This window comes from Pelobates fuscus, chromosome 5 (assembly GCF_036172605.1).
Source record: "Pelobates fuscus isolate aPelFus1 chromosome 5, aPelFus1.pri, whole genome shotgun sequence".
NCBI lineage: Eukaryota > Metazoa > Chordata > Amphibia > Anura > Pelobatidae > Pelobates > Pelobates fuscus.
The window spans coordinates 64,471,898-64,497,747 of record NC_086321.1 but is presented as its reverse complement, the minus strand read 5'-3'; the positions used below and the strand labels follow the sequence as shown (position 1 = coordinate 64,497,747).

Sequence of the window (25,850 nt, the reverse complement as noted above, 5' to 3'; positions counted from 1 at the left end):
AACTGGAAGACCCACAATTCCTCGTATACTGAGAAACCACAAGCTATGACTGATCTGTTCACCTCAATAGTACAGACACATAACCCGACATGGGCTGATTGCCAGCAGTTATTAATGACTTTATTTAACAATGAGGAAAGGACAAGGATTAATCAAGCAGCCATTAAAGCACTAGAGGATAAAGCCCGTACTTTAAACCAAGCCCATCCATCAGCATGGGCCGCAACACATTATCCCAACACCGATCCCGATTGGAATGTAAATGGTGCCGATATGGTTCAACTCAGAGCCTATAGAGACGCTATAATTGCTGGCATGAAAGCCGGAGGAAAGAAAGCTATTAACATGTCGAAGACAGTTGAGGTGATTCAGAAAAGCGATGAAGCGCCCAGTGTCTTTTATGACCGATTATTGGAGGCATACCGCTTGTATACCCCCTTTAATCCAGAAGACGCAGACAATTCCCGAATGGTGAACTCCGCCTTTGTCAGCCAAGCTTACGGAGATATTAAGCGCAAGCTACAAAAGTTAGAAGGGTTTGCAGGTATGTCAATCACCCAACTAATGGAGGTAGCGAATAAGGTTTATATGAATAGGGAAACAGAAAGCAAGAAAGAGGAAGAGCGCAAGATGCGTAAAAAGGCTGATATGCTAGCGGTAGCGATCGCAGGCATAGATAGACGGGGCCCAGATAGAGGCGATAGTAGATGGAGTAGGGAGCCTTTGAGTAGGAATCAGTGCGCGTATTGCAAGGAAGAAGGGCATTGGAGGAACGAATGTCCGCAAAGAGAGCAGTACGAGAGAGACCAACCCAGGGCAGGCTACGGAAACTTTAGAGGCAGAGCGAGAGGTAGAGGAGGCCCCGGAGGGAGTAATGGTAATAGAGGGAATAATGGGAACAGAGGAAGTGTTAGGGAAGACAGGTATATTCCAGCAGCGCAAAGGTCCTGCGATAGAGAAGGCAGGGACTTCGTAGGATTGGCTGACACGGTCATGGAGGACTATTGATACCGACCAGGCTCCATCCCCCTTGGTCGAGCGGAGCCTATGGTCGATGTATCAATAGGGGGGAAAAGGAGTGCGTTCATGATCGACACTGGTGCTGAACATTCAGTGGTGACTAATCTAGTTGCTCCTCCATCTGGAAGGACTATTACTGTGATAGGAGCAACTGGAAGAAGTGCTGAAAAACCGGTTCTTAAAAGTCGACTCTGTACATTGGGAGGCCACGTAGTAAAACATCAATTCCTTTATATGCCTGAATGTCCAGTCCAATTGCTGGGACGTGATATGCTATCAAAATTACAAGCGCAGATTACGTTCCTACCAAATGGAACAACATCTTTAAAGTTTAATGGACCTTCAGGTATCATGACATTATCCGTACCAAAGGAAGAAGAGTGGCGACTTTATACAGCGTTGACTAGCCAAAACCCTAGGAGTGATGAGACATTATTTAACATACCAGGAGTTTGGGCAGAGAACAACCCACCAGGACTGGCCCGCAATATTCCACCTATAAAAATTGAACTAAAACTTGGGGTTTATCCAGTGAGCCTAAGACAATACCACATCCCGCAGAAGGCTAAGAAGAACATCCAATCCTATCTGGATAAGTTCATACGGTATGGTATCCTAAAATTCTGTACTTCCCCCTGGAACACCCCATTGCTGCCTGTTCAAAAGCCCGGTACAGATGAGTATCGACCTGTGCAGGACTTGAGAGCAGTCAATGATGCGGTTGTTAGTATACATCCAGTTGTACCGAATCCATATAACCTGCTTGCCTTAATTCCGGGCGGGGCTACTTACTTCACAGTCTTGGATCTCAAAGATGCCTTCTTTTGCCTCCGAATTGCCGCGGAAAGTCAATGTATTTTCGCTTTCCAATGGGAGAACGCTGTAACGGGCTCAAAACGCCAAATGACTTGGACAAGACTGCCCCAAGGGTTTAAAAATTCACCTACCCTATTTGGTTCAGCCCTAAGTCAAGATCTACTGGATTTCGAGTCCATCCCAGGAGAGTGTGTATTGTTACAATATGTAGATGACTTGTTGATAGCAGCAGTTACAAAAGAAATCTGTCAGCAAGCAACGCACGATCTACTACACATTCTCTGGAAGGCAGGATACAAGGTGTCTAGAAAGAAGGCTCAGTTGTGTTTGCCAACTGTCAAATATCTGGGATTCCATATCTCTGAAGGTCAAAGAATTATGGGGCCAGAGAGAAAAGAAGCTGTCTGCCAAATACCAATACCCAAGAACAGAAGACAAGTGCGAGAATTCTTGGGGGCAGCAGGCTTCTGTAGGATATGGATTCCCAGCTATGCGATACTGGCAAAACCTCTGTACGCAGCTATTAAAGGTACAGAGCACGACCCCTTCTTATGGACCCAAGAACAGCAAACGGTATTTGAAGATGTGAAGAAGGCTTTGATGAGTGCCCCAGCATTAGGTCTACCTGATCACACACGACCATTCTACTTATATGTACACGAGCAAAGAAGAATGGCTGTGGGAGTATTGACACAGTACTTGGGATCATGGCAAAGACCTGTTGCCTACATGTCTAAGCAATTGGATGCAGTGGCCAGCGGACTTCCACCTTGTCTAAGAGCCGTAGCTGGAGCCGCCCTGCTAGTAGCTGAAGCCAATAAACTCACTCTGGGTCAAGAGCTTTATGTACGAGTCCCACATGCAGTACAGACGTTGTTGGATTACAAAGGAAATCATTGGTTTAGTAACAGCCGTATGACCAAGTATCAAGCAATGTTGTGTGAAAACCCAAGAGTGCATTTAGAGACTGTAAACACCTTAAATCCAGCTACCCTTTTGCCACAACCTACTGAAAGTCAACATGATTGTTTGGAAGTAATGGATGAAGTATTCTCAAGTAGACCAGATCTTCGTGATTTTCCCATCCAGAACCCCGATGTTCAATATTATACCGACGGCAGTAGTTATGTGAAAGAAGGGATCCGCTATGCAGGATATGCAGTAACAACAATAGACAAGGTGATAGAAGCTCGGCCACTGGCGAAAGGAACATCAGCACAAAAGGCAGAATTAATAGCACTAACACGAGCGTTACAATTGGCTGAAGGTTTAAGAGTGAACATCTACACGGACTCCAAATATGCGTTTTTAACCACTCATGCCCACGGAGCTTTGTATAAAGAAAGAGGACTACTGAATTCAGAAGGCAAAGAAATCAAATACGCAGCTGAAATCCTACAACTATTGGAAGCAGTGTGGGAGCCGAAAGAAGTCGGTATCATACATTGTCGAGCGCATCTGAGAGGAGATGGTGATGTAACCAAGGGAAATCGGATGGCAGATAGTGCAGCTAAGCGTGCTGCTGAATCAGGAAGACAGGAGTATGTGGGGCATATAGCTGCTCTTATACCAACTCCACTGTCCCAATGGACTCCAGTTTATACGGCTCAAGAAGAGGAGTGGTTAAAGACTGAACCAGGAAAGTATTTGGAGAACAAGTGGTATCAGCTAGAAGATGGAAGAATAGTCATACCAGCATCACTAGCGGTAGAAATTGTCCAAAATTATCATAACGGGACACATTCTGGGAGAGACAGTACTGAAGAATCTCTCAGAAAACATTTCTACATACCAAGATTGTCCAACTTGACTCAGGCCATTGTACGAAGATGTGTAACGTGTGCTAAAAATAATGCAAGACAAGGACCAGTAAAGCCACCAGGAGTCCAGTTTATGGGGGGACTCCCCATGTCCGATCTACAAATAGACTTTACAGTGATGCCTAAATCGGGTGGACATCGTTACCTACTGGTAATTGTGTGCACCTATTCAGGCTGGGTAGAAGCATGTCCTACTCGTACAGAGAAAGCAGGAGAAGTTGTGAGATTCCTGCTACGAGAAATAATACCCCGATATGGACTACCCTGTTCTATAGGATCGGACAATGGTCCAGCTTTTGTTCATCAGTGCCTACAACAACTGACTCATATGCTTGGTATAAAGTGGAGGCTTCATACTGCATATAGACCCCAGAGCTCTGGTAAGGTAGAGAGAATGAATAGAACTATTAAGAACCAGTTGGCTAAAATGTGTCAGGAAACCCAACTTAAGTGGAACGTTCTCTTACCCATAGCTCTATTGCGAATCCGCAGTACCCCTACCAGAAGGATGGGCCTCTCTCCTTTTGAAATTATGTATTGGCGACCACCTCCCGTACTTGGTAACTTAAGGGGGTATTTGAGTCAGTTGGGAGAAGGAATTACCCGGCAGCAGGTTGTAGAGTTGGGTAAGACTATGGAGGAGGTACAGAAATGGGTACAAGATAGATTACCTGTGAATATTTATCCCCCTGTTCATAGTTATCATCCAGGAGATCAAGTGTGGATTAAAGAGTGGAATAATGTACCGTTAGGGCCCAAGTGGAGAGGTCCTTATGTTGTTCTTTTGTCTACCCCTACAGCGATAAAAGTAGCCGAAGTGACTCCGTGGATACATCACTCCAGGGTTAAGCCAGCAGCAGTCGATTCTTGGCAAGTTACAGCAGATCCAGAGAATCCCTGCAAGATCCGGTTAAAACGCACTACTCAGTCGGAGTAACGAGGAATCGTGTGGATTACAAATTTTATTGTTACAGGGATTTGGTGCGTGAGTGAGAAGGCCATAATAAAGCCTGTCCGCTTACCAACACATAGTATATAAGCCAGGAAAGTCTCGAAGGGACACCTGTGAAGACGAGCAGAACTCCATTCCCTGCAGCCCTCACATCCTGGAAGCTGAGGCGCCTTCGCACGGACGAAGACGGCGAAAGATGTGCTTTTGATAGTGTTTATTTATATGTGTTTTTATATTCAGGAAGGTAGAGGTACCGACACTCCTAGCTGTGAGGTATGCATTAAGACTACGAGAACAGGTAACCATATTTCCCAAACCCTAATTTGGCATTCACAATACGAGTGTAAAGGAGATGTATCGAGATGTAGATACTTAAATATAGACTATAGTGTGTGCCATTTAGGAGTAGGAGAACCTAAGTGCTTCAGTCCAGAGTATCAACCTCGTACAATTTGGTTGACTCTCAGGAATGGAGATCCTCAGGGGACCCTAATTAATAAGACGGTGTTAGAATCCGTACATTCTTCGGGTGTTCTGCTATTTGATGCGTGTAAAGCGATATCGAGTGGTAGAAAGCCGTGGAATGTATGTGGGGATCTTAGATGGGAGAGGACGTATGGGTCTAATGATAAATATATTTGTCCCAGTAGTAAAAATAAATATGTAAGTCCTAGATGCCCAAATAAAGACTATAACTTTTGCCCATATTGGTCTTGTGTGGGGTGGGCGACTTGGGGACAGACAGTAGACAAAGACATGATAGTGACTAAGTTGCCGACTAGCCCATATTGTAAGTCTATGGAATGTAATCCCATCCATATACTTATAAATAACCCCGATAAGTTCTTAGACAAATATGGCAATTTATTTGGGTTTCAGATATACGGGACGGGTTTAGATCCTGGGACATTATTGTTTATAGGGATAGAGACTGATACGGTATCCTCCCAAACTCATCAAGTATACCATTCCTTTTATGAAGAGATGAGTATAGATAATAAGATCCCCCATAATGCTAAAAACCTGTTCATCGATTTAGCCGAAAGTATTGCCGGTAGTCTTAATGTTACCAACTGCTATGTGTGTGGAGGTACTAACATGGGAGACCAATGGCCTTGGGAAGCAAAGGAGGTAATGTCCGGTTCTGAGGCAGTTGACCAATTAATATCTACACAAGCCGATTATCATATGAGTGTTAGAGGTAAATCTGAGTGGAGATTAAAGACCTCCATCATAGGTTATGTTTGCATAGCAAGGAAAGGAATAATGTATAATACTTAACTTGTCTAGGGCAAAAAGCTTATGATGATGATACGAAGAATACAACTTGGTGGTCGGCTTCAAATGTCTCAGAACCATCTAACCCGTTTGCTAGATACGCCAATTTAAAGGATGTGTGGTTTGATTTATCCATCACATCTACCTGGAGAGCCCCAGCAAATTTGTACTGGATCTGTGGTAAGAAAGCCTATTCGGAGTTGCCACAGGACTGGGAAGGGGCATGTGTGTTGGGTATGCTCAAACCATCCTTCTTCTTGTTACCGATTGAAACAGGTGAGACTTTAGGTGTTAAAGTGTATGATGTGAATCATAGGAAGAAAAGGGGACCCATAGAGATAGGTACCTGGGAAGATAATGAATGGCCTCCCCAGCGTATCATAGATTATTATGGGCCAGCCACGTGGGCTGAGGATGGTACCTTTGGTTACAGAACCCCTATTTATATGCTCAACCGTATTATAAGATTACAGGCGGTGGTTGAGATTATCACTAACGAAACATCACAAGCGCTCAATCTTCTAGCGAAGCATAACACCAGGATGAGGACAGCAGTCTACCAAAATAGATTAGCCTTGGATTACCTTTTGGCAGTAGAGGGAGGTGTATGTGGGAAGTTTAACCTGAGCAATTGCGGTCTTCAAATAGATGACGAAGGGCAAGCAATAGCTGAGCTTACTAGCCATATGGTTAAACTAGCGCATGTGCCTACTCAGGTATGGAAAGGGTATAATCCAAGTAGTTGGTTTGGTAGCTGGTATGAGTGGTTTGGAGGGCTTAAGGCAGTGGTAGGTGGAGTCCTACTAATTTTAATGTTGTGTCTAGTCTTGCCGTGTCTTATACCCCTAGTAGTTAGGTCTGTGCAAAGCCTGATAGGAAATATAGCAGAGAGGAAGGCTGCACAGATAATGGCGATTTATAAGTATAAGGCTTTAGATCAGGGAGAACCAATGCAGGAAGATGAGTGTTAAAAGATTCACATCATATGATAAGTCTGGTCTGGTTCAAGGTAACTTGCGGTGTATGCAAACCAAGGTTAAGTGATGCCTCAAGTAATTGTGAAATATCAAGAGGCATCAAAGGGGGGAATGTGGTGGAATCTCGGTAAAAATAAATTTAGTAGGCCGAGATTACCACGTGGCATGTGTACGTGCATATGCTGACGTATCGATCAGTTGGTTGCACGAGGCAAGATACGATCAGTAGTGTACGGAGCATATGCAAGAATACAGGATATAGTATTCCCCTCCTCCATTGTGCTGGACAAGCCATGCGGTCAAACAGGAAGTTAATTCTTATTTGTGTTGATTGGTTAAGAGAATGTGCGGGTGGAGCTTAATATGGGAGGAGTTATGTGCCTATATAAGGAGCCTGCACTATTGTCCGGGGCTCAGAACTTGCTGTATTTTGGTGACGTTAGTCCCTCTGAGTCCCGATCGGTGATCCAATAAAGAATCTCTTCCTTCCTGAAGAAACCTGTGTCCATCTCTCTGTGCTTCGCTTCCGTCAGTTTCTCCGGTATCAGTATAAAATAAAGAACCCTTCACAGCTCCCCCATAAAACCACCACAGCACAGATGTTTGAATGAGTCTTAATTTCTCATTTCATATAAAGACCATTTGTAATGGGATTCTCACTTTACATGACAGAATATCCATGTCTGCACATCCATTTTTAACCGGTTTCATAAATGACCAAAAAGAGGGAACCCTACCGCCACAATTAAAAAAAATTAAAGACGGTACAATAAAATATGATGCTTTAATGCTTCTAGTACTGGAAGTGAAATAAAAACTCCAGGTCTCTAGCACGGAGAACTAAACTCATTTAATAAGGGCTGATACAATATAAAACCAGCAAATTGCATTCAAAGAAACCCTGCAATTGACTGTAAATGGTAAGCCTGTCAATATGCGCTCATTAGCTGGTCCGCTTGGCTGCACTGCAATGATTTCACTCAACAACCTACCGGCAACTGGCAACCAAAAATAGCCGTGTTGCCAGGTATGAAGGTAAAGGCTAAACTATATATAAAAAAAAATTCAATTAAAAAAAAAAAAAAAAAAAAAGCAAAATAATCCGTCAAGCAAAAGGAACTGTAAAAGTCAAGCCACATTTAAAGAAAGAAAAAAATATTTTACAATTTTAAATAAAACTGATTTTTTTTTTTTTTTTAAAAACACAACAAAATAAATAAGCCTAAATGGTAAAGGAGAAGAAACATCTAGCAGACAGCCTTTGAAAAGTAGGACATCTGATAAAGAATGCCAATTCACAGTTAACCTTTAAACCCCCTTATAGGGTTACTTTAAGCACCACAAGAACTACAGCCCACTTCCTCCGTGAAAACAGTTTAGCTAAAGTTTGCCCCCTTACATGAGTCCCTGACGGTCCAGTAACGTGCTGTCATCAACATTCAATGGCGGAATGGTCAGCCCACTATAAGTTTTCAATCAACTACTATTTAACAAATCCCTATAGGGAAAGGATTTGTATATTCACTTTCCCTCTACAGCTCTGAAAGACCGTCGCTTACTATGCAAAACCTTTAAACATTCCTGAATACAGTTCAAAAGACTATTTGAAGCTTTGGGTAATATGGCTTTTTTCCCCCTTTTAATTATTATTTTTTAAAATTAAATATGAAATCTATGAACGTAAAACACACAGAACTTACCAGTATAAGTCCTCAAGACTCCTCGGTAAATAATGGCCAGAGTGAACTTATAAAAGGTCAAACGGATCACTGGAATATCAGCCAGTATGACCAGATTAATGTGAATTTTTAAGTACAAATGACAATCTCTGGGATAGATAGTTACTTGAAATTGATTTGAATTTACCAATCACGAGTTATGATATTTTGTTTATCATACTACTGGTCACTTAACACGACATCACCACTGTGTATAAAGCCGCACGTGGCGAGGTGACCCACTTTCATTGTTAAAGCTTAGTAGGCAGGGAGGAGAGAAAACTAGAGTAGTCTAGTGGGATACGGTGCAGACAGTTTGTCATGTTAACCATAAATGCACTTATATCAGGAAATAATTATATAGACCTTTGCATTTTTTTGTAAGTGAAAATGTGAATAGTGAATAAGGGATACGTTGGTACCTGAACTGCTAGAGACTACAGTTATTGAGAAATTATTATAAAGCACAAATGAAAATGCAATTCATAACATAAAAAAGTCAGTACATTTGAATAGAAATATAACTCAGATTCCAGAACACATAATGGGAAGGGGTATGATGGACGGTCAGGCAATCTGTTATTCCAAAGAACATTGCAAGGGAATCAAAAAGCAGATTCCTACTTTATACAGCTAGTAAATGAAAGGCAAAAGGAGCAATGTGGTTTTGATTGTTCTTATGTTCTGGATTGATTTTAAGATGCATCAATAAAATGAGAAGAAGGTATACATTTGAAGAATCTGCTGCTTGTGTTTGCATATTTGGCTAAGCACCTGCCGCTGTCCTGTCACCCAGACCTCATATTCCAAAGAAATATCAAGCAGGTGAGCACACCTAACTTTTTTTATATCTCACAGATAAGACTAATTGGTAAACCTATAACAGAAACCTTTCCAATCTGGTGAATTTCAGCTGGTGTTAAAATAAAGTGCTTAAATGAATTGCAAAATGTGATTACATAAATAGACAAAAGGGGTATGGAAGGGGCCAAGTTAGTTGGGTTGGATATGAAGGATCTGCCAACTAGAAGTGGTCATTGGTTTGACAGATTGTCTTTGAAGGTTAGTTTGTGTCTAAATGTGACTGCATCTTCGGGTTTGTGGTTGTGGCTTTAATCTAGATCCCTTCGCGACATTGATTGGGATCTCTCCTTCACCTCTAATTACTAATTCATCAATCCATAATCTCCATCTCGCTGACCCAGTTCTTAAAGATTTGAAATGAGGTGCAGAGCAGGCAGGTAGAAACAGCATTCCAGGAATTATTTTAATAAAAAGTAAAGGGCACTGAGCATGCAAAACGAAGTGAAGTCTCCAACAAAGTAACAATGGATCTGATAAACGCGTATAAGCGGGGTAGGCAACCTTCGGCACACTAGATGTTGCGGACTAAATCTCCACTGATACTTTGTCCAAATTATGGCTGTAGGAGCATTTCAGAGAATTTAGTCCACAACATCTGGAGTGCCAAAGGTTGCCTACCCCAGCATATAAAGTCATACTCAAGTGTTCACTTAAGCTAGTCATCTCCCCAAACCATGAAATAGAAGAACACTCGGAACTCATGCATCACTTTAAAGATCAGATTTAAACATAAAAGCTTTGTTGTGTCCACTTATAAATCACAAATGATTTGTTTTTTTAATGTTCTAGCCTTAACTACTGACCTGTAAAATCACATATATCACAAGCAAGTCCATGGTGATCCATGCAGCTCATAGTAACAGGATACGAAAAAAATAAGCTGTAGCTGTAGTGTAAGCTAACCAGCAGGAGACAGAACATGTGTGTATGGGAATTGAGAAATGGAATTTGGGATATTATCTGTGTGGCACTTTTAAAAACCACTTCAAGACATCTTCACATGGGACACAACTGCCCTCATAGCAGCCTGACCAGAATGCATGTAACTCCTCAAAGCACAAAAGAGAGAGAGTTAAAAGGAAAAGAAAATAGGACAATACATTATTAGAATCATCCGCAAAATTAACTGGACAGATCATACACCTTATCAAATTAGGGTTAAATAGCAATCATAGACCATTTAGAAACTATGACTCACATTAGTGATGTCCAGTCAGCCTCACCAGCTATTAGATCATAGATTGCCAAAATCAAAGCTTACATCATCACATAATAAATCCAGCATTGCTGGGAATGTATTCTATCAGCAAGGAAAACGGAGGAGTAGTCCTCACACTGAACTAGAATGTCATTCTGGATCACATCAACATGAGCAAAGAGCAGTTCTAGGCCAAAATTCTGTAAAGGCAGCCATCAGTCATACAGTTATCTAATGCAGTTTGGTCTACTTTAAGATACCTTGTGAAAGCAAAAACCAAAAAAGGTTATCGTGGGGGGGGAAATTGTGATTGAAAACCCTTTCCACCTGAAGTCTGTGGATAGTTAATGCAATGTTAAACAAAAATCTGCACACCAGTCAAGCCATAAGACTTGTTTTTCCCACAGAAATCACAAATCTGCAGTGATGTTACTACCGCAAAGGATTCTGGGTGGGCATATGCAAATTAGTTTAACAAGGAATCATATTTTTGTCTCATTCCAGTTCAAACATGGATTCCTTTGAGTTTGTGTTTGCTGTATACAACAGCTTTAAAACACAACTTAGGAAAAGATGCAAAACCTTAGTAGAACTCTTTATATATTTACAGAAAGTGTCTGAGATGTCCACTATTGCCTTGATGGATCGATGACCTCCTTTGACTTCTATCTTATCTCTATTTTTATTGCAGTTACCAGTGAGATGTATGCACATGCTGATAGTTAACTAAAAGTTAGCTTTGAGTTCTGCCATTTAATAATAAATATATATATATGTATATACACACACATATATTACATTAACTTTATGGATTTTAAATGTCCTTGCCTGTACTGGCTGTATGGGCTTTGTATGGTATTTCTCTGTAGATGCACAAACACAGATGAGTACTAAAGTCATCTTAGAACGTGGAGATCCTGAGATGGTTAAGGTTTTTTTTTGTGTTTTTATTTTTTTAATTAACACTGCTGTATTATTTTCTTTAGTCACTTCAATTATGTTTACTAAAGTAAATGAACAAGGAACGGTCACTTCCAGATAACTGACAGTTCCACTTTAACAAGTTTCTGTACAAGCACACCATGTAAATAAACAGATACTGCTTTCTAAACTTGAAACATTTTTAGAAACTCTCCTGTACAAAAAGAGGTGCAGATACTGACTCAAACACAGCATTAAACCAGAAGGACCTGATAGACTTCAAACCATAGAAGAGACTGGCTTAGTGGGTTAAATTACATCTTTCGATCCAGCTGAACATGTTTGTTATGTGCTAGTTACCCCTTATACAAAGCGCAGTTTCACTGAAAATAATGCATCATTTACATGATGTACAACACACACACACACACAGGTCAAAGCAAGATGGATCGGAACAGAAGGGATAATATTGCAAAATTAAAATAGACGCACAAAAGTCTTTTGCATATTATTACAATTTACATTACAAAGAGTCCATTACCTTTGCACAACTGATGTCAAATGATCAAGTGTAGCTCCCAAGACATCCCCATGGTTCCTCACCAAGGTAACAATAAATTACATTTTAAATTTAGGACATAAATATCCACACTTTAAAGAGAATTGACTGAATTAAAAAAAAAAAGAAAACTCCAAGTCAATTCTGTTTTCAAATTTGATATTCACTTTGAATTCGCTTTCAATTCCCAGCAGTTCTCATTTTAGCGATTAACTGTCTTGAAATGGTTGGACTACTTACATTGGGGGACACCAGTAATTATTACGTATAATGTCATTGATTGCATAGTATGTGTGTATTCTGAAATACAGACATCTAAATAAATAGCTACCGAATTATATAATTATTTATTCTATTGATCTCTCGAGGTTGATTTTCATGCCGTGATCAACCTTGACTGTCCTCAGGCAGCACTTACACACCTAAGGAATGTGCAGAGGCAGCTGGAAGAGCCACAGTGGAATTCCAGGAATATAAGTATTGAAGCAAAAAAATAATTATAAAACATTCTATTCAAATTTATCCAGAACTTGGCTAAAACACCAACAATATGCAACATTGCCCAGTAGGATATAGTACCATAGGGGGTAAATGTACAGGTGCCGTAGGTGCAGGCTGATTTAATCTGTATATGGGCAGGGCTGTCACGAATAAAGTGTATAGAATGTGGGCATAAAAAATTTAAAGGGACACTTTAAGAACCATATAGCATGATGTAGTGGTTATGGTGCCAGGAGTGCCCTGGTGCCACACCTTCCCCACTGTAAGCAGTCCACCTGGTTTTTAACAGTTGGACTTCTAACCTGGGGATCGCCAGGTACACACTGTAACGGTTATAATGATTGGAGTGTTCCTTTAACAACATTACATTTTTTTTGAGCATTTAAGACAGCATACAAAGAAATAGTACTGATGGCTGCCATTGCCAGCAATTTCATTGTGGGTGTCTTCAATTACTTGAAATGTTGTTTAAAGGGACACTATAGTCACCAAAACAACTTTTGTTACTATGACTGCATAAACAAAATTATTTAACTCCTAAATGCAGAGAATTTAGCAGAGAGACGGCAGGGACATGATCTATACATCAAAACTGCTTCATTAAAGGGACACTATAGTCACCCAGACCGCTTCAGCTCAATGAAGTGGTCTGGGTGTCAGGCCCCTCTAGGGTTAGCCCTGTCTGATGTTAACATAGCAGTTTCTGAGAAACTGCCATGTTTACATCTGGGGTTCGGACAGCCACTAGAGGCGCATCGGCAATGATTGAGACATATTATGCCTCAATCATGCAGAGCGTCCATAGGAAAGCATTGAAAAATGCTTTCCTATGGACACTTTGAATGCGCGCGTGGCAGTGCCGCGCATGCGATAAAATAAAACACAACTTGGTGAGAGCACTCTATAAAGGAAAATATTACCCACTTTGAGGATAACACTGAAAAAAAGAAAACATAATATAGGGTAAAAACGTCAAATAAAAATGGACTAATTGCACTCACATACACAGAGCCAATTGGAAGCTGGCTCAAGCTAAGCGCCGTGAACAGAAATAATCCTAAGGACTGGAACAGGAAATTTCTTGATGGGCATCTTCCCAGGATTGGTGCAAAAACCAGGAACGCAGGTTGAAGATTGCACACAAACTTTAATATTAACTAGTTAAAACAAAATAGAAATAAGGAAAGTCCCATAAATATGGAAAACGTCCCAAAATGTCCTCAGGGTCCACCTTACGCGTTCAGGCACAAAGCCTTCATCAGAGATCCCTCTGATGAAGGCTTTGTGCCGAAACGTGTAAGGTGGACCCTGAGGACATTTTGGGACGTTTTCCATATTTATGGGACTTTCCTTATTTCTATTAATTTTGTTTTAACTAGTTTATATTAAAGTTTATTTTAGTGGTTTATTGTGGCCCACTAAGGTAATTGTAGCACCAGTGCCTGTTCATTATTTTTTCACCGTGTGCTTTGTATTTTGTGTAGTGCCGCGCATGCGCATTCGGCGCTGGTGACGTCAGACAAAGATGCTGACGGCGGGGGAGGAGAGGTAAGGGAGCCAGGCGGGGGAAAAGGGTGAGTAGCTGAAGGGGTTTTAACATAGATAATAACTATTGATTAAATGTTAGGAAAAAATATTTTAATACACCTATATATATTCTAATGTAAAAACAAAGAGAACGTTACCTGCGCTCAATAGGTGAGTTCCTACACTAGCCATTAGATATGCTGATATCAGCCAAGAATCTCCAATGAGACAAGAAGGGGTATTATATAAACCCTTTCACATTTAACCCTTTATAGGGCTTCTACACATACAATAAACTTTGCTGGTATCAGACAAAGTTTAAACGTCTCTAATGAGACAGGAAGGGGTGTTTTATAAACCCCTACATACTTTACCCTGAATAGGGCTATAACACATACAAATCACCTTGCTGGTATCAGCTAGAATGCATATTTCTCTGATGAGACAGGAAGGGGTGCTGCCCCTACATACTTGTAAAATCTTAATAAGACAAACTTGGGAAGGCTGGCAGCAATGTAACATAGCTGTGTGTTAAAGGGTTTATAAAATACCCCTTCCTGTCTCACTGGAGATTCTAGGCTGATATCAGCATATCTAATGGCTAGTGTAGGACTCCTCTATTGAGGCTTGCCTTTACGTGGCAGGTGAGCTTATATATTCAAATGGCCATTGGAATAAAACTAAAGAGCCTCCATTTTGTTTAAATGCACATGGGGATTTAGGCCAGAGTGGAGGTAACGTTCTTTGTTTTTACTATGTATTTTAAGCTGTTGGATACTAAGCTACTGCTGCTGTAAGCGCGGTGCTTTATCTTTGTCTTTGTGTATATATATTCTAATATTCTGAAAAATAAATGTAATAGTGTATCTAAAATGTAAAAAAAAAAATCATATTTGAGAGGGGGCGGAGCCTGACCGCCAAGCAGTAAAGACGTGGGCAACATGAGCTCTCGCCTGACGGGCTAAATTGGGGGTAAAATCAGCGGCTATATAGACTCACCGGGCTACGCTACCCGTGTTGGGAGTGCGCCACGGAACCGAACGACACCCCTTTAAGACCCGTCGGGGCCGGGAGGACGAAACGCCGAGCGCAGCCTACTAACGTTGGAGCCGGGGTGAGACGGCCGCTCACCCCGACACACCAAGCGACTCCATTGATCTCCTACCACCCCCCCTCTGGACCGGCGGGGGTTATCCCGGTCCCCATTGGGAGAACGGACTGTGGTATCAATCGTTACACCCACGACACACCCAGAGCTCCTGGTAACTCACGGAAGACACAGAGTGAAGGGCCATGCCTGATAAAAGACTCCCCATTTATTGTTGAGGAAGTACTAGCTGCGCTTTGTTTAGTTAGCTGCTGATAATTTTGCTTATAATTTTGACCTAACCTGTTCCATAGTTTACTAATCCCAGGCCCAGAACCCAGTGGTATACTGTTCTTAACGCATGCATGACTTAATGTTTAACTAGTCTGCCCACTCACAGACACATCTGCCTAGCATGATCTCAGTCTGAAGTATCTAGCCTGTACAGTCACACGATAAATCATAAGACAGTAATCAGTGGCTCGAATACATGAATATAGCACGTCTTGGATAGCAGTCTAGGTACACTGTTTAAATTAAGCTACTACTTAATATAACTACGCTAGCCTGTTTAACTATCTAATAAACTGTACCCGCATTACACACACACTGTTGACTAGAGCAGCTTAAGGATACTCGACTAGCTGCTTAAGGCAGATATAGAATGTACTATGTCGTCGAGATACTGTTTGATCTACGCAGCTAACTGTTGAACATCACTCATTCATATTATTTCACTTTATGTCAATTACCAGAGCTTGCATCACCATGTTTATTACTCAAGTGTTATACTATTATTTATAATGAAGCCTGTTTCTTTAACTTAAAAAAAGTGCAATTGTCTCTCATGCCATGACAAGGTATACAAATGTTTGACCACATTACGCTTGTAGATGCTGTTGTGGCGCTACCAGCCTGTATGTTATTTCTTTATTGCACACTAAAATAAAGAATTAAAAAAAAAAAAATTCATATTTGATAATACAATCCAAAAATATTAAAATAAAGGCCAGTATTCTAAGACACTACGCAGATTAAATGACCTATGACCACTTAATAAACATTAAAGTACGTTACTTTAGCTGCTAGAATGGCTACCATGGAAACAAGGAAGAAACTGTCCGTCCGTCCCCCCCCCCCCCCCCCCCCCCCCCCCCCCAACAGTCAAATCATATGCTTAGTGGATGAGCTTATGGATTGGTCTGGTCTTACTAGAATGTGTAGGCACTGAGGTTGCTCGGAGATAAAGTACCATAACCCATGGTTGTAAAGTTTGAGGACCTTCACTCCCTATCTTCCAACATCTAATCTACCTTCCACCCTTCTTCATTTGTGGTTATTCTGACTGTATTTGAAAATAATAAATCTCCTGTAATCTGACTTCAAAATATAAATTCTAAGAAAAAAAAAAGAAAATATTACATATAGATACATGAATTGACCTGAAGTTCCACTTCATCCAACATGCCATTCTGAGATAGGATCATCACTTGGAAGCAATGTTGCTGTGTGCACATCCATTGCAGACCTTTGTATGAAGTCTTCTTTGTCATGCTGATAACAGTAGCAAAGCTACACATTTTCCTGCACTTTGACAAGTATAAAGGATATGTGAAGTGTTCAAGTATAGCATCAGGTAATACTTAAATTGTTGGTGCCACAAAGTTGACAATATCTATGTTTTAGATCTGCAACAGAAAGCTTACTCTGTTATAGATAAATAATTGTCAATAACAGGAAGTTTTGCTTTACAGTACACAGAAAATGTCATATTTTACCATGAGATACTGTAAACTGTTTGGTGGGAACTACATGTATGAGTGATGAAAAAAAGACAGAGGGAAAAAAAAGTTGATTTATTAAAGGAACACTAAGCACCATAACAACCACAGCTAAAATGTAGTGGTTCCAGCAGTCTTAAGTTTTTCATTTGTTTTTAATTTTACATCTGTCCTTAAGGACACCTGTAGTGGCGCTTTCTGGAGCGATCCAACAATCTTTGTAGGACCGACATTCTTTATTTATTTATAAAAATAAAATTCAAAATTGGTATATTATCATATAAATGTTATCGTGAGAGAGATGGAGAGGGAAAAAAAGAAAAACTATATAAAATGTTAATGTGTGTTTCACGTTCCAGTTTTGGCGAATTTTAATTGTATGTTTATATTAATAGAGCCATCGATACGTAGTATTTTCCTCTGAATTTCTTGTTTATTTATACTGTTAATTTGCCATCATACAATTATAATTCAAGTGCCATTATGCATAAAATCTTGCAGGCATATAGTGAACAGCTTTTAAACGCAAGTATTAAAATAATGCAATTTGTTGATATTTTAGACCTTTCATGTTTAATCTGAAATAGAGAAAGGGAAAAAAAAATTCAATACAAATTGATTTATTATTTTTTTTTACCCACTCCCTCTTATATTCTGTATTTAATCTACAGATTAGCAATCCTAAACATCTGCATCACAAGCCATTTGCTGACCATCAACAGATAAATAAAATATATAGCCATGGGGGGGCGAGGCCTGACCAACAGACGTGTGTGTGGTGAGCTCCTCACACAAACTACACTAACCCAGGCACAAAATGGGATGTTAACCCCAAAACAGCAGCCAACGAGTGTGCATACTGTACCTGACCGATGGGGAACATTACCAGACGACCCCGGAGACTCGCCCGCCGACCTGTGGCTGAGCGCCGCTTCTGAGGCCTACTCTCGTGGAGGTACTCATGGGGGGAGGAAACGGCCGATCCTCCACCCTGGGGCCGCCGAGCTAAAGCAAGCAGCCCGTCCCCCCCCACCCCCCCTCTGGACCGGTGGGGGGTCATCCCGGTCCCTGCTGGGGAAAAAAAAAAGACAGCTGAGAACGTTGCCTTAAGACACGCCGCAACCTCCCGCTCCTGGGCCGCAACCAACATGGCCGATGGAGCGGGAAACCACATTTTAACGCAGACTTCGACAAGATCTGCGAAGCGTTCTGGTGCCGGATCACAGCCCGAGCAGAGCATACGCAGCCGCCTATTACCCATACCTCACAGATCCATACAGCAGCTCTCTTGGCGACCAGTCCCACCAAACCAACAAGCCCAGCCACACGCATGGACGAAGCCGCAGTCTCAGCCGCTTACCCTTCTTCTGGGCTGGGTACTCACCTGGAGGCACCTCTCCTAACCCAGCCATACACCCGGGGAGACTCAGAGATACCCTGGGCCCACAATCCTCAAAACGGGATCCATGGCAAGACGGCACGAGTTCCCTTTAAGGCCTCAGGCCGAAGACACGTGGCAAGCAGACTCCGCAAGTCCAAGAACCGCTGGAAGCAACCTACAACCAAGTCAGCCGAAAGACTCCCTGCCAAGGAAGGATTACCGGGTGAAGCACTGCTGACTCTTAATCGTGAGTGGGATACACAGGGTCCCCCATCGCGGCCTGATAACCGGGCCCCCCCCCGAGACCATCGCGCTGTCTCGCCCCGCGGAGTGGGATAAAGACACTTCCCAACGCTCATGCCCAGGTCCACAAGGACACACGCTCTGCCGCCAATAACATGCCTGGACCTGATGGTATTAATCGCAATATGTTTGCATATATAAGACCCCTGTTCAGCATGCTTGTTAATCTAAAGTTATCTTCTACTCATCTCTCAATCTAATCTTGTGCTCTAAAATGCAACCATTAATACTGGTTTATCACTGTCTTAGCACATTATTTTCAGCACTGTAACCAATAACAAGTACCCAGTAGCATTATGAAAGATGTATAGGCTATAGCAACAGAGTCACACACCAACACTAGCTATTATACCTAATATCGATAGAATCTCAATCTACGAACTGTCTAAGCTTGTTCCAAACTATAAAACTAGTGCATTGTACGACCATACCCCAATACTCTATATGCGATGTACTCTTTGTTTTGAAATATGCATGTGGATTGCCTTTGGGGTACCACGTGCCTGTATGTAACCTCATATGCACGGCAAAATAAAGAATTACAAAAAATATATATATTGGCCTAGAACTGCTCTTTGCTCATGTTGATGTGATCCAGAATGACATTCTAGTTCAGTGTGAGGACTACTCCTCCGTTTTCCTTGCTGATAGAATACATTCCCAGCAATGCTGGATTTATTATGTGATGATGTAAGCTTTGATTTTGGCAATCTATGATCTAATAGCTGGTGAGGCTGACTGGACATCACTAATGTGAGTCATAGTTTCTAAATGGTCTATGATTGCTATTTAACCCTAATTTGATATGGTGTATGATCTGTCCAGTTAATTTTGCGGATGATTCTAATAATGTATTGTCCTATTTTCTTTTCCTTTTAACTCTCTCTCTTTTGTGCTTTGAGGAGTTACATGCATTCTGGTCAGGCTGCTATGAGGGCAGTTGTGTCCCATGTGAAGATGTCTTGAAGTGGTTTTTAAAAGTGCCACACAGATAATATCCCAAATTCCATTTCTCACTTCCCTGGCTCCAGAAAGATACAATATGTCTCACCACACACACACTGTATACAGCATGAGAGCAGTACACAGATTCCCAACCCTAGAACACACCTGCTACCAGAACAGGGATGTAGTAACTGCAGTGAAGCAGGCGAGATTGCTTGGGGCGTTTGAAGCACCCTGCTCTCTGCATTACATTAACAGGGTGATTTACTAAACTGAGAATTCAAAGTAAATTTAAAATTCAAGTCCAATATAACCGAACCTGAAAAATTCTGCTCTGTTACTTTGGCCCAAAATATAAAATTCACTTTGAATTCTCACTTAAGTGAATAACCCAGTATTGTTGTCAATAACTATTCTGATTGAGGATCAGAGATACTTCAGATTCCAAAACCTAAAACCAGCCTTTATTATAATACAGTGTATGATATCCTACTGGCAGCTGCATGTAAAGACTAATTTCATACAGGATGTCAATGTAACAGCACACAATTCCTATTTGCAGGAAGTATTCATCCCCACAACAAATGTGATATTCCTGTCCTAATGTGTTTTATTCCCCACCTGCCTATAGACTGTAAGCTTGTTTGAGCAGGGTCCTCTTTAACCCAACGTTCCTGTAAGTTTCCTTGTAACTGTCCATTTATTTATAGTTAAATCCCCCTCTCATAATATTGTAAAGCGCTACGGAATCTGTTGGCGCTATATAAATGGTAATAATAATAATAATAATGTTTTCCTTAACATACCAGGATTAATTTGCATAGAATTATCAGGGTAGGACAGGTGGAGCAAAGTGCTAAATCAGGAGCAATCACCATGGAAACCAATAGAACGTTGAACATTTTGCACTTTGCACTCAGAATATCAGCTGATATGCCTTGATAAATCTCATTGGAATGTTGAAGTGTAAAGTGATCTCTTGAATAAGATCTGCCATGCACTGCCTCACCCTCATCCATCCTGTTGGTACAGCCACTAATGTCCAATGAGCTACTTTTAATTACAGCAAGACTGCAAGTCACTGAAAGGTTCATTCAGGCCACTTATGTTTCAGAATGCAAAGATCTAATCACCCCTCAAACACCAGTGCACAAAATGATCTCTCTGCCCCCCATACTGCCATCAAAACAATAGACTTTATACTTCTCACGACCAAATACTACAAAACACATAAACAAGCAAACATTATTATTGTTATTATGCACACAACATGGTCAGTACTCACTTCATCTTCAGAAAGTCCAAAGATAGGTTCCACCACAGCCGCCATGGAGTCCAGATGGGTGGGCTGCCAAGCCTCTGATCAGATATAGGTAGGTAGAAACCCCAGGAAGATGCTGGCACAGATATCCAGGGCGTTAAATATCCCTGGAGCAGGTGATGATCCCTCCAAAGAATAAAAGCCAGCAGTGCTTGTATAGATCCAGATGTTTATAATCCTGGCCTCTTGTTTATGGGTGTGTACCCCGATCCCAGCACACCCCAAGCAGCCCCTTGATCCCCCACACTCCCAGGTATGCAGGTCCCCCCCAAATTGGATACAAAGCTCCCCCTCCTCTGTGTAGGTCTGTATGTGGACAGCTTCCTCTTTGCCTGCCTCTCTCTAACACTGCAGCTCTCACACAAACCCACACTCAGAGAGGAGGAGTGAGTGATCAGGGGCCCTCCCTACCCTCTCCCCAGCTTATTGCAATCACAAGCTAGCAGGAGACAGCCCTAGCCAAGGGAGGCGTGGAGGCAACCCTGGCCACCCAATGAGCAAGGGGCGAGCAGCTCTGAGGTTTGGTTGTCTAGCTCCTGGTATCCCATGGTAGCTTTTTCTACATTGAGAGAGCAAGAGAGAGAGAGAGAGAACGTCCAGAGTGTAAATCTGCTAACTTGTATCAATCCTCATCTTGCATCTAAAATCAACTGCAGTGGGCCAGGCAGAGCTCTCTGACTGATACACATTACTACTGTAAACGCAGGGGGTTAGGTCATGCATTCTTGCACTGTGCTGCTGAATTCTTTCGTTTTGGTAAATAATGTTTCTGGTCTGTACAAAATTTTTTTTATATTTTTTCATTTTTTTTTTATTACTTAGCTGAGACAACAGCGGCTCATAGTGGCGAAAACTGGGATGACCCCCTCAGTGAAATATTCTCCTTTGGGCATTCCTAGATTGTAATTATCACAGTCTAGTGCTTTTCAAATGTAAAGCTTTTTCCTCTTAGAATCAGTCATTCAATGCATAGCAGGCAGTCTGAGTTTGATAAGGCAGTGATGTTATGGAACAGCTTAAATAAAGTGCATTTTTATTATACTGGAGACAATGCAAATTCATTTGTTGTTTGAACAGAAAGATATATGATTACAATGCCTGACGCTCAAGTAATTATTAATAAGGATAAGGAGAGCCTGGCAGTGGACTGGTTCCAAAGTCTACATTTTCTCCTTTCTTAGATAACATTCATGGAGGTGTCATGTGATCTCTTATAATAGCACTCTTACATGATCATGATTAGCTGTAGGATAGTATAAGAAAACCACTTTCTGTAGCTACCTGCCTGCCATGCTCATAATGACACACTATCAGAATAATATATTTATTCTAAGACCTGCTAAATATAAACTATGTTGATTTCATTGATTTACTTAAAGGGACACTATGGACACCTAGACCACTTTATCTTGATTAAGTGATTTGGGTGCCATGTCTCTGGGAGGTGTCCATCAGCTGCATGGCCCTCCTCTGCAATGCTGTCCATGTCCGTCCCTCAGCCCACCCTCCCTGGCATACCTCCCCGACATCACTCCTCAATTGAGGGGCAGTGGCATCAGAGGTGGAGGATAGGGCTTCAAGAAGAACTTGGCCACTGAACTGGAATGGAGATACGTTTTAGCTTTATTTTAATTTTATTCTAATTTGTGGATGGGGTTGGACCAACACAGAAAAGCACAGATTACTCCTTTAATTGAAAGCCCTGTTATTAATGTTGCTTATTTACATGAAGTTGGGATGGGTGTAATAACAACCTTGTCTGCTGTAAGATGCGTGCATCCTGAAGCAATAACTATTACATGAATTTGTGTATTTATGTATTTTTTTGCCAGAATGATCTAGGGATTTCTTGAGGAATAATTCTGGAGCAATTAAAATTGTTTGCACGCTCAATGGCTGCTATTCCAGGAGGTTTTTTGTTCGTTTCTATCCAATGGCTCATTTTTGTCAGTAAGAATATAAGCGAATTTCAGCAAGATGCAAAATAAAAATGTCTGCAAATTCACATTTTAGTATATAACCACAGAGGATGCCCCAATGTCAGACCAGTTAGGCAACTGCCTAAAGCCAATATTACCCTGGGGCATCACAGAGTTTCATTGCAGTGGCCAAATGGTAATCGGCAAGAGAGGGGAAGGCTGCTCCAAACATGTAGGGGGACCATGGCTGCCCCCTAACTCAGTCTCTGCCCCCTCCCATCTTAGCAACAATTGCCACCCTCTTTCAGTGATTGGCTCCTGAGTCCACAGCTGCTTCTCTCCCTGTTCCAGGAACCACAGAGAGATCCTCAACTTCTATTGAACCTGCTGGAAGTCTGGTTGAAAAAGAGTAACACCCCCTTGGGTCCATGTAACCAGGCCCGTCACTACTAGGCAAACAAATCAAGCAATTGCTTGGGGCCTTGAGCTGGCCTGGGGCCCCAAGCATGGCCGGCGCTTCTTATTAGGCTGCAGCCGCCTGAACGCTCTATAGAGAGTCTCACCCTGTAGCGTGGCCGAGCTCCTCTTCCTCCTGTCAGCTCCTCTCCCTCCTGTCAGTCCTCCTGTTCACTTCCTTTCAGTCCGGCCGGGAAAAGGAAACTGAAACTCCTGTTACCGTGCGGTACCCAAGGTGAGATGAGAAGAACATGGGGGGGGGAGTAAAAAGAACATAGGGAGGGAGTACAAATAACATAAGGGGGAGTAAAAAAAACATAGTGAGGGGAAGGGGGTAAAAAAAAAACATGGGGGGGAGTAAAAGAATATGGGGAGGGGAGTAAGAAGGACACAGGGAGGGGGAAAGGGGAGTAAGAAGGACACGGACAGGAGGGGAGTAAGAAGGACACAGGGAGGGGAGTAAGAAGAACATAGGGAGGGGAGTAAGAAGAACATAGGGAGGGGGAGGGTTGAAAAACAAGGTGCTGTCTGGGTTCAGTGGATATACTGGGACCTTGTCCAGCCCTGCTCAGAAGAAATAAAAGGCAAGAGAGTGTTAGAGAGAGAGAAAACCACTATAAAACACGAAAATTGGGTTTATTCACTAAATTGTGAATTACAGTTAATTAACAACTGTACTCTAGAAATAGAAGTAGACATAGTAATAAAAATAAATGGTATCTCTTTAAGGGGCAAACGGTGACAAAGGAAAGGAGATTGCAAAGTTTCCTTTTAGATCCATATAATATGTATAGTGATGATAAAGTGATTCCTTTTCCATGTTTATCACAGTCATCTTTTATATTAATAAAGATAAACGTTCATCTCAGGAACTGTGATCTTTAGCAGTTAAATCATCATGATGGGTTAACTCATGCTGTGATGTCACAACCATAACTGCTGCTGTAACTGCTTGAACATTCTATTTATCCCCAGTTATAATGGAGGCTCTGACAGAGCTTCACCTACATGCGTGGTTCTCGTATAATTTCAATAGCATGGCGATCTAGGCCTCACTTGGATGTGTCTGAAGACTTGGAGCTTGACTACCCTCATCGGAATTCAGCAGTGGAGATTCTAGCGAGGGGCGTTATATATTGCACAGCTACTCGTATACCCATTATCAAAGATTGGTGATTGGGATTTTAAGCTTTGCCACGTTGGGTGGATACATTGCATAGGGTACAGCTCTTTTTTTTTTTTCCAGGTATCGGTATCATTAATCTCTATTGGGTCTGCTTTGGTAATCTAGTTGTATATCTGTTTGTGTGTCTGTCTCTCTATGTATGTTTGTCACTGTCTGTCTGTCAAGTTAAACAGTTTATAAATTAATAAGCAAATATTGAATTCTCTGTAATTGACTCTTAATGCCCAAAGGGAAGGGCAGTCCTTCAAGCCATGGTTCCCCAGAGGTTTTTCCTTTTCTCAGTTGCTGAAGGATGGCTCTCTGTGAGTCCAGAGGTCGCCCACATCTTGGCTGTTTTTTGGCCAAATTTGTGTTTATATCCAAGATACCAAGATATATCTTGGCCCTTAACCCCTTCTTATTCAAGAAGTTTGGTCCTTAAGGGGTTAAGTCATCAATTTCACTGTTAGAGACTGCAAAATGATATTAATACTGTTAAATATACTTAATAAATGTAACATTCATTTATATTTATGTCCCATGTATATTTGTTTATAAATTAAGAATTGTAAATCAATTGGTTTGATGTGGAGGAGTTGGAACGCTTCTGATACACATAGAGAGCAACCGTCTTGAAATGTTGGTATGGTGTTTCAATTAAAGTGGGAGAGTATATGTGGTTATGAATGTACACTTTACATAAATGAGGACGGTTGCAGTCTCAACAATCAAATTGTCATTGATCTATCATTATTTACTTAATCTATAAACGTTATTAAAAACAACTTCCAATTTAAGGAATTGGGATCAACAGTTAATACCTTTTAAAGAAGAGAGAACACATTGATTAAAAGGAAAATATAACTTAAAAATAAAAAAAATAAAAAATCTAATGATAAAGGAACAGGTGAAGGAGAAGGGGGAAACCAACCCCCAATTTTAAAGGGTACACACAACTCATGGAAGAATTTAGTCTATACCAGTATTTCAATAAAAAAAAGTGCCTAGGGCTCACATAAACATACTACAACAAAAAGTGGCCTGGTCCGTATTTCAAGCAATCAAAGGCTCAAGGAGAGAGGAATGTAAAAAGCAATCAATGGACTGTGCTTCACAAAAAGGAAACATCCCCTCTGTTGCTTCCTCTACCAGGCCTGGATTCTAGAGAGAAAATACAAAAAGGATAAAATAGAAAATTACGCTAAAATACGAACTCACTAAACTCCAAGCTGAAGTTTATTGGGTATAGAATCAAGGGGAACAAAAAGACAAAAAAAGGAAAAATTTCTTACGCGGTTTCAGACTTCTGGTTCCTTAGAAATAGGAATAACCGATAAACAT

At 41.3% G+C, this 25,850-nt stretch overlaps 1 protein-coding gene across 3 annotated transcripts in view; it reads right to left on the bottom strand.

Moving 5' to 3' along the window:
• The window catches only part of NEDD4L (NEDD4 like E3 ubiquitin protein ligase), a 347,833-nt gene extending 326,531 nt beyond the window's left edge, over positions 1 to 21,302 (bottom strand). The window contains exon 1 of one of the 3 annotated variants that reach the window (XM_063453944.1): positions 20,934 to 21,302. In XM_063453944.1, the coding sequence (XP_063310014.1) occupies positions 20,934 to 20,978 (45 nt within the window). In that variant the 5' untranslated portion in view covers positions 20,979 to 21,302. The remainder of the gene's footprint in view (positions 1 to 20,933) is intronic. The other 2 variants (XM_063453945.1, XM_063453946.1) reach the window with 2 other exon arrangements.
• Between the last annotated feature and the right edge of the window lie 4,548 nt (positions 21,303 to 25,850).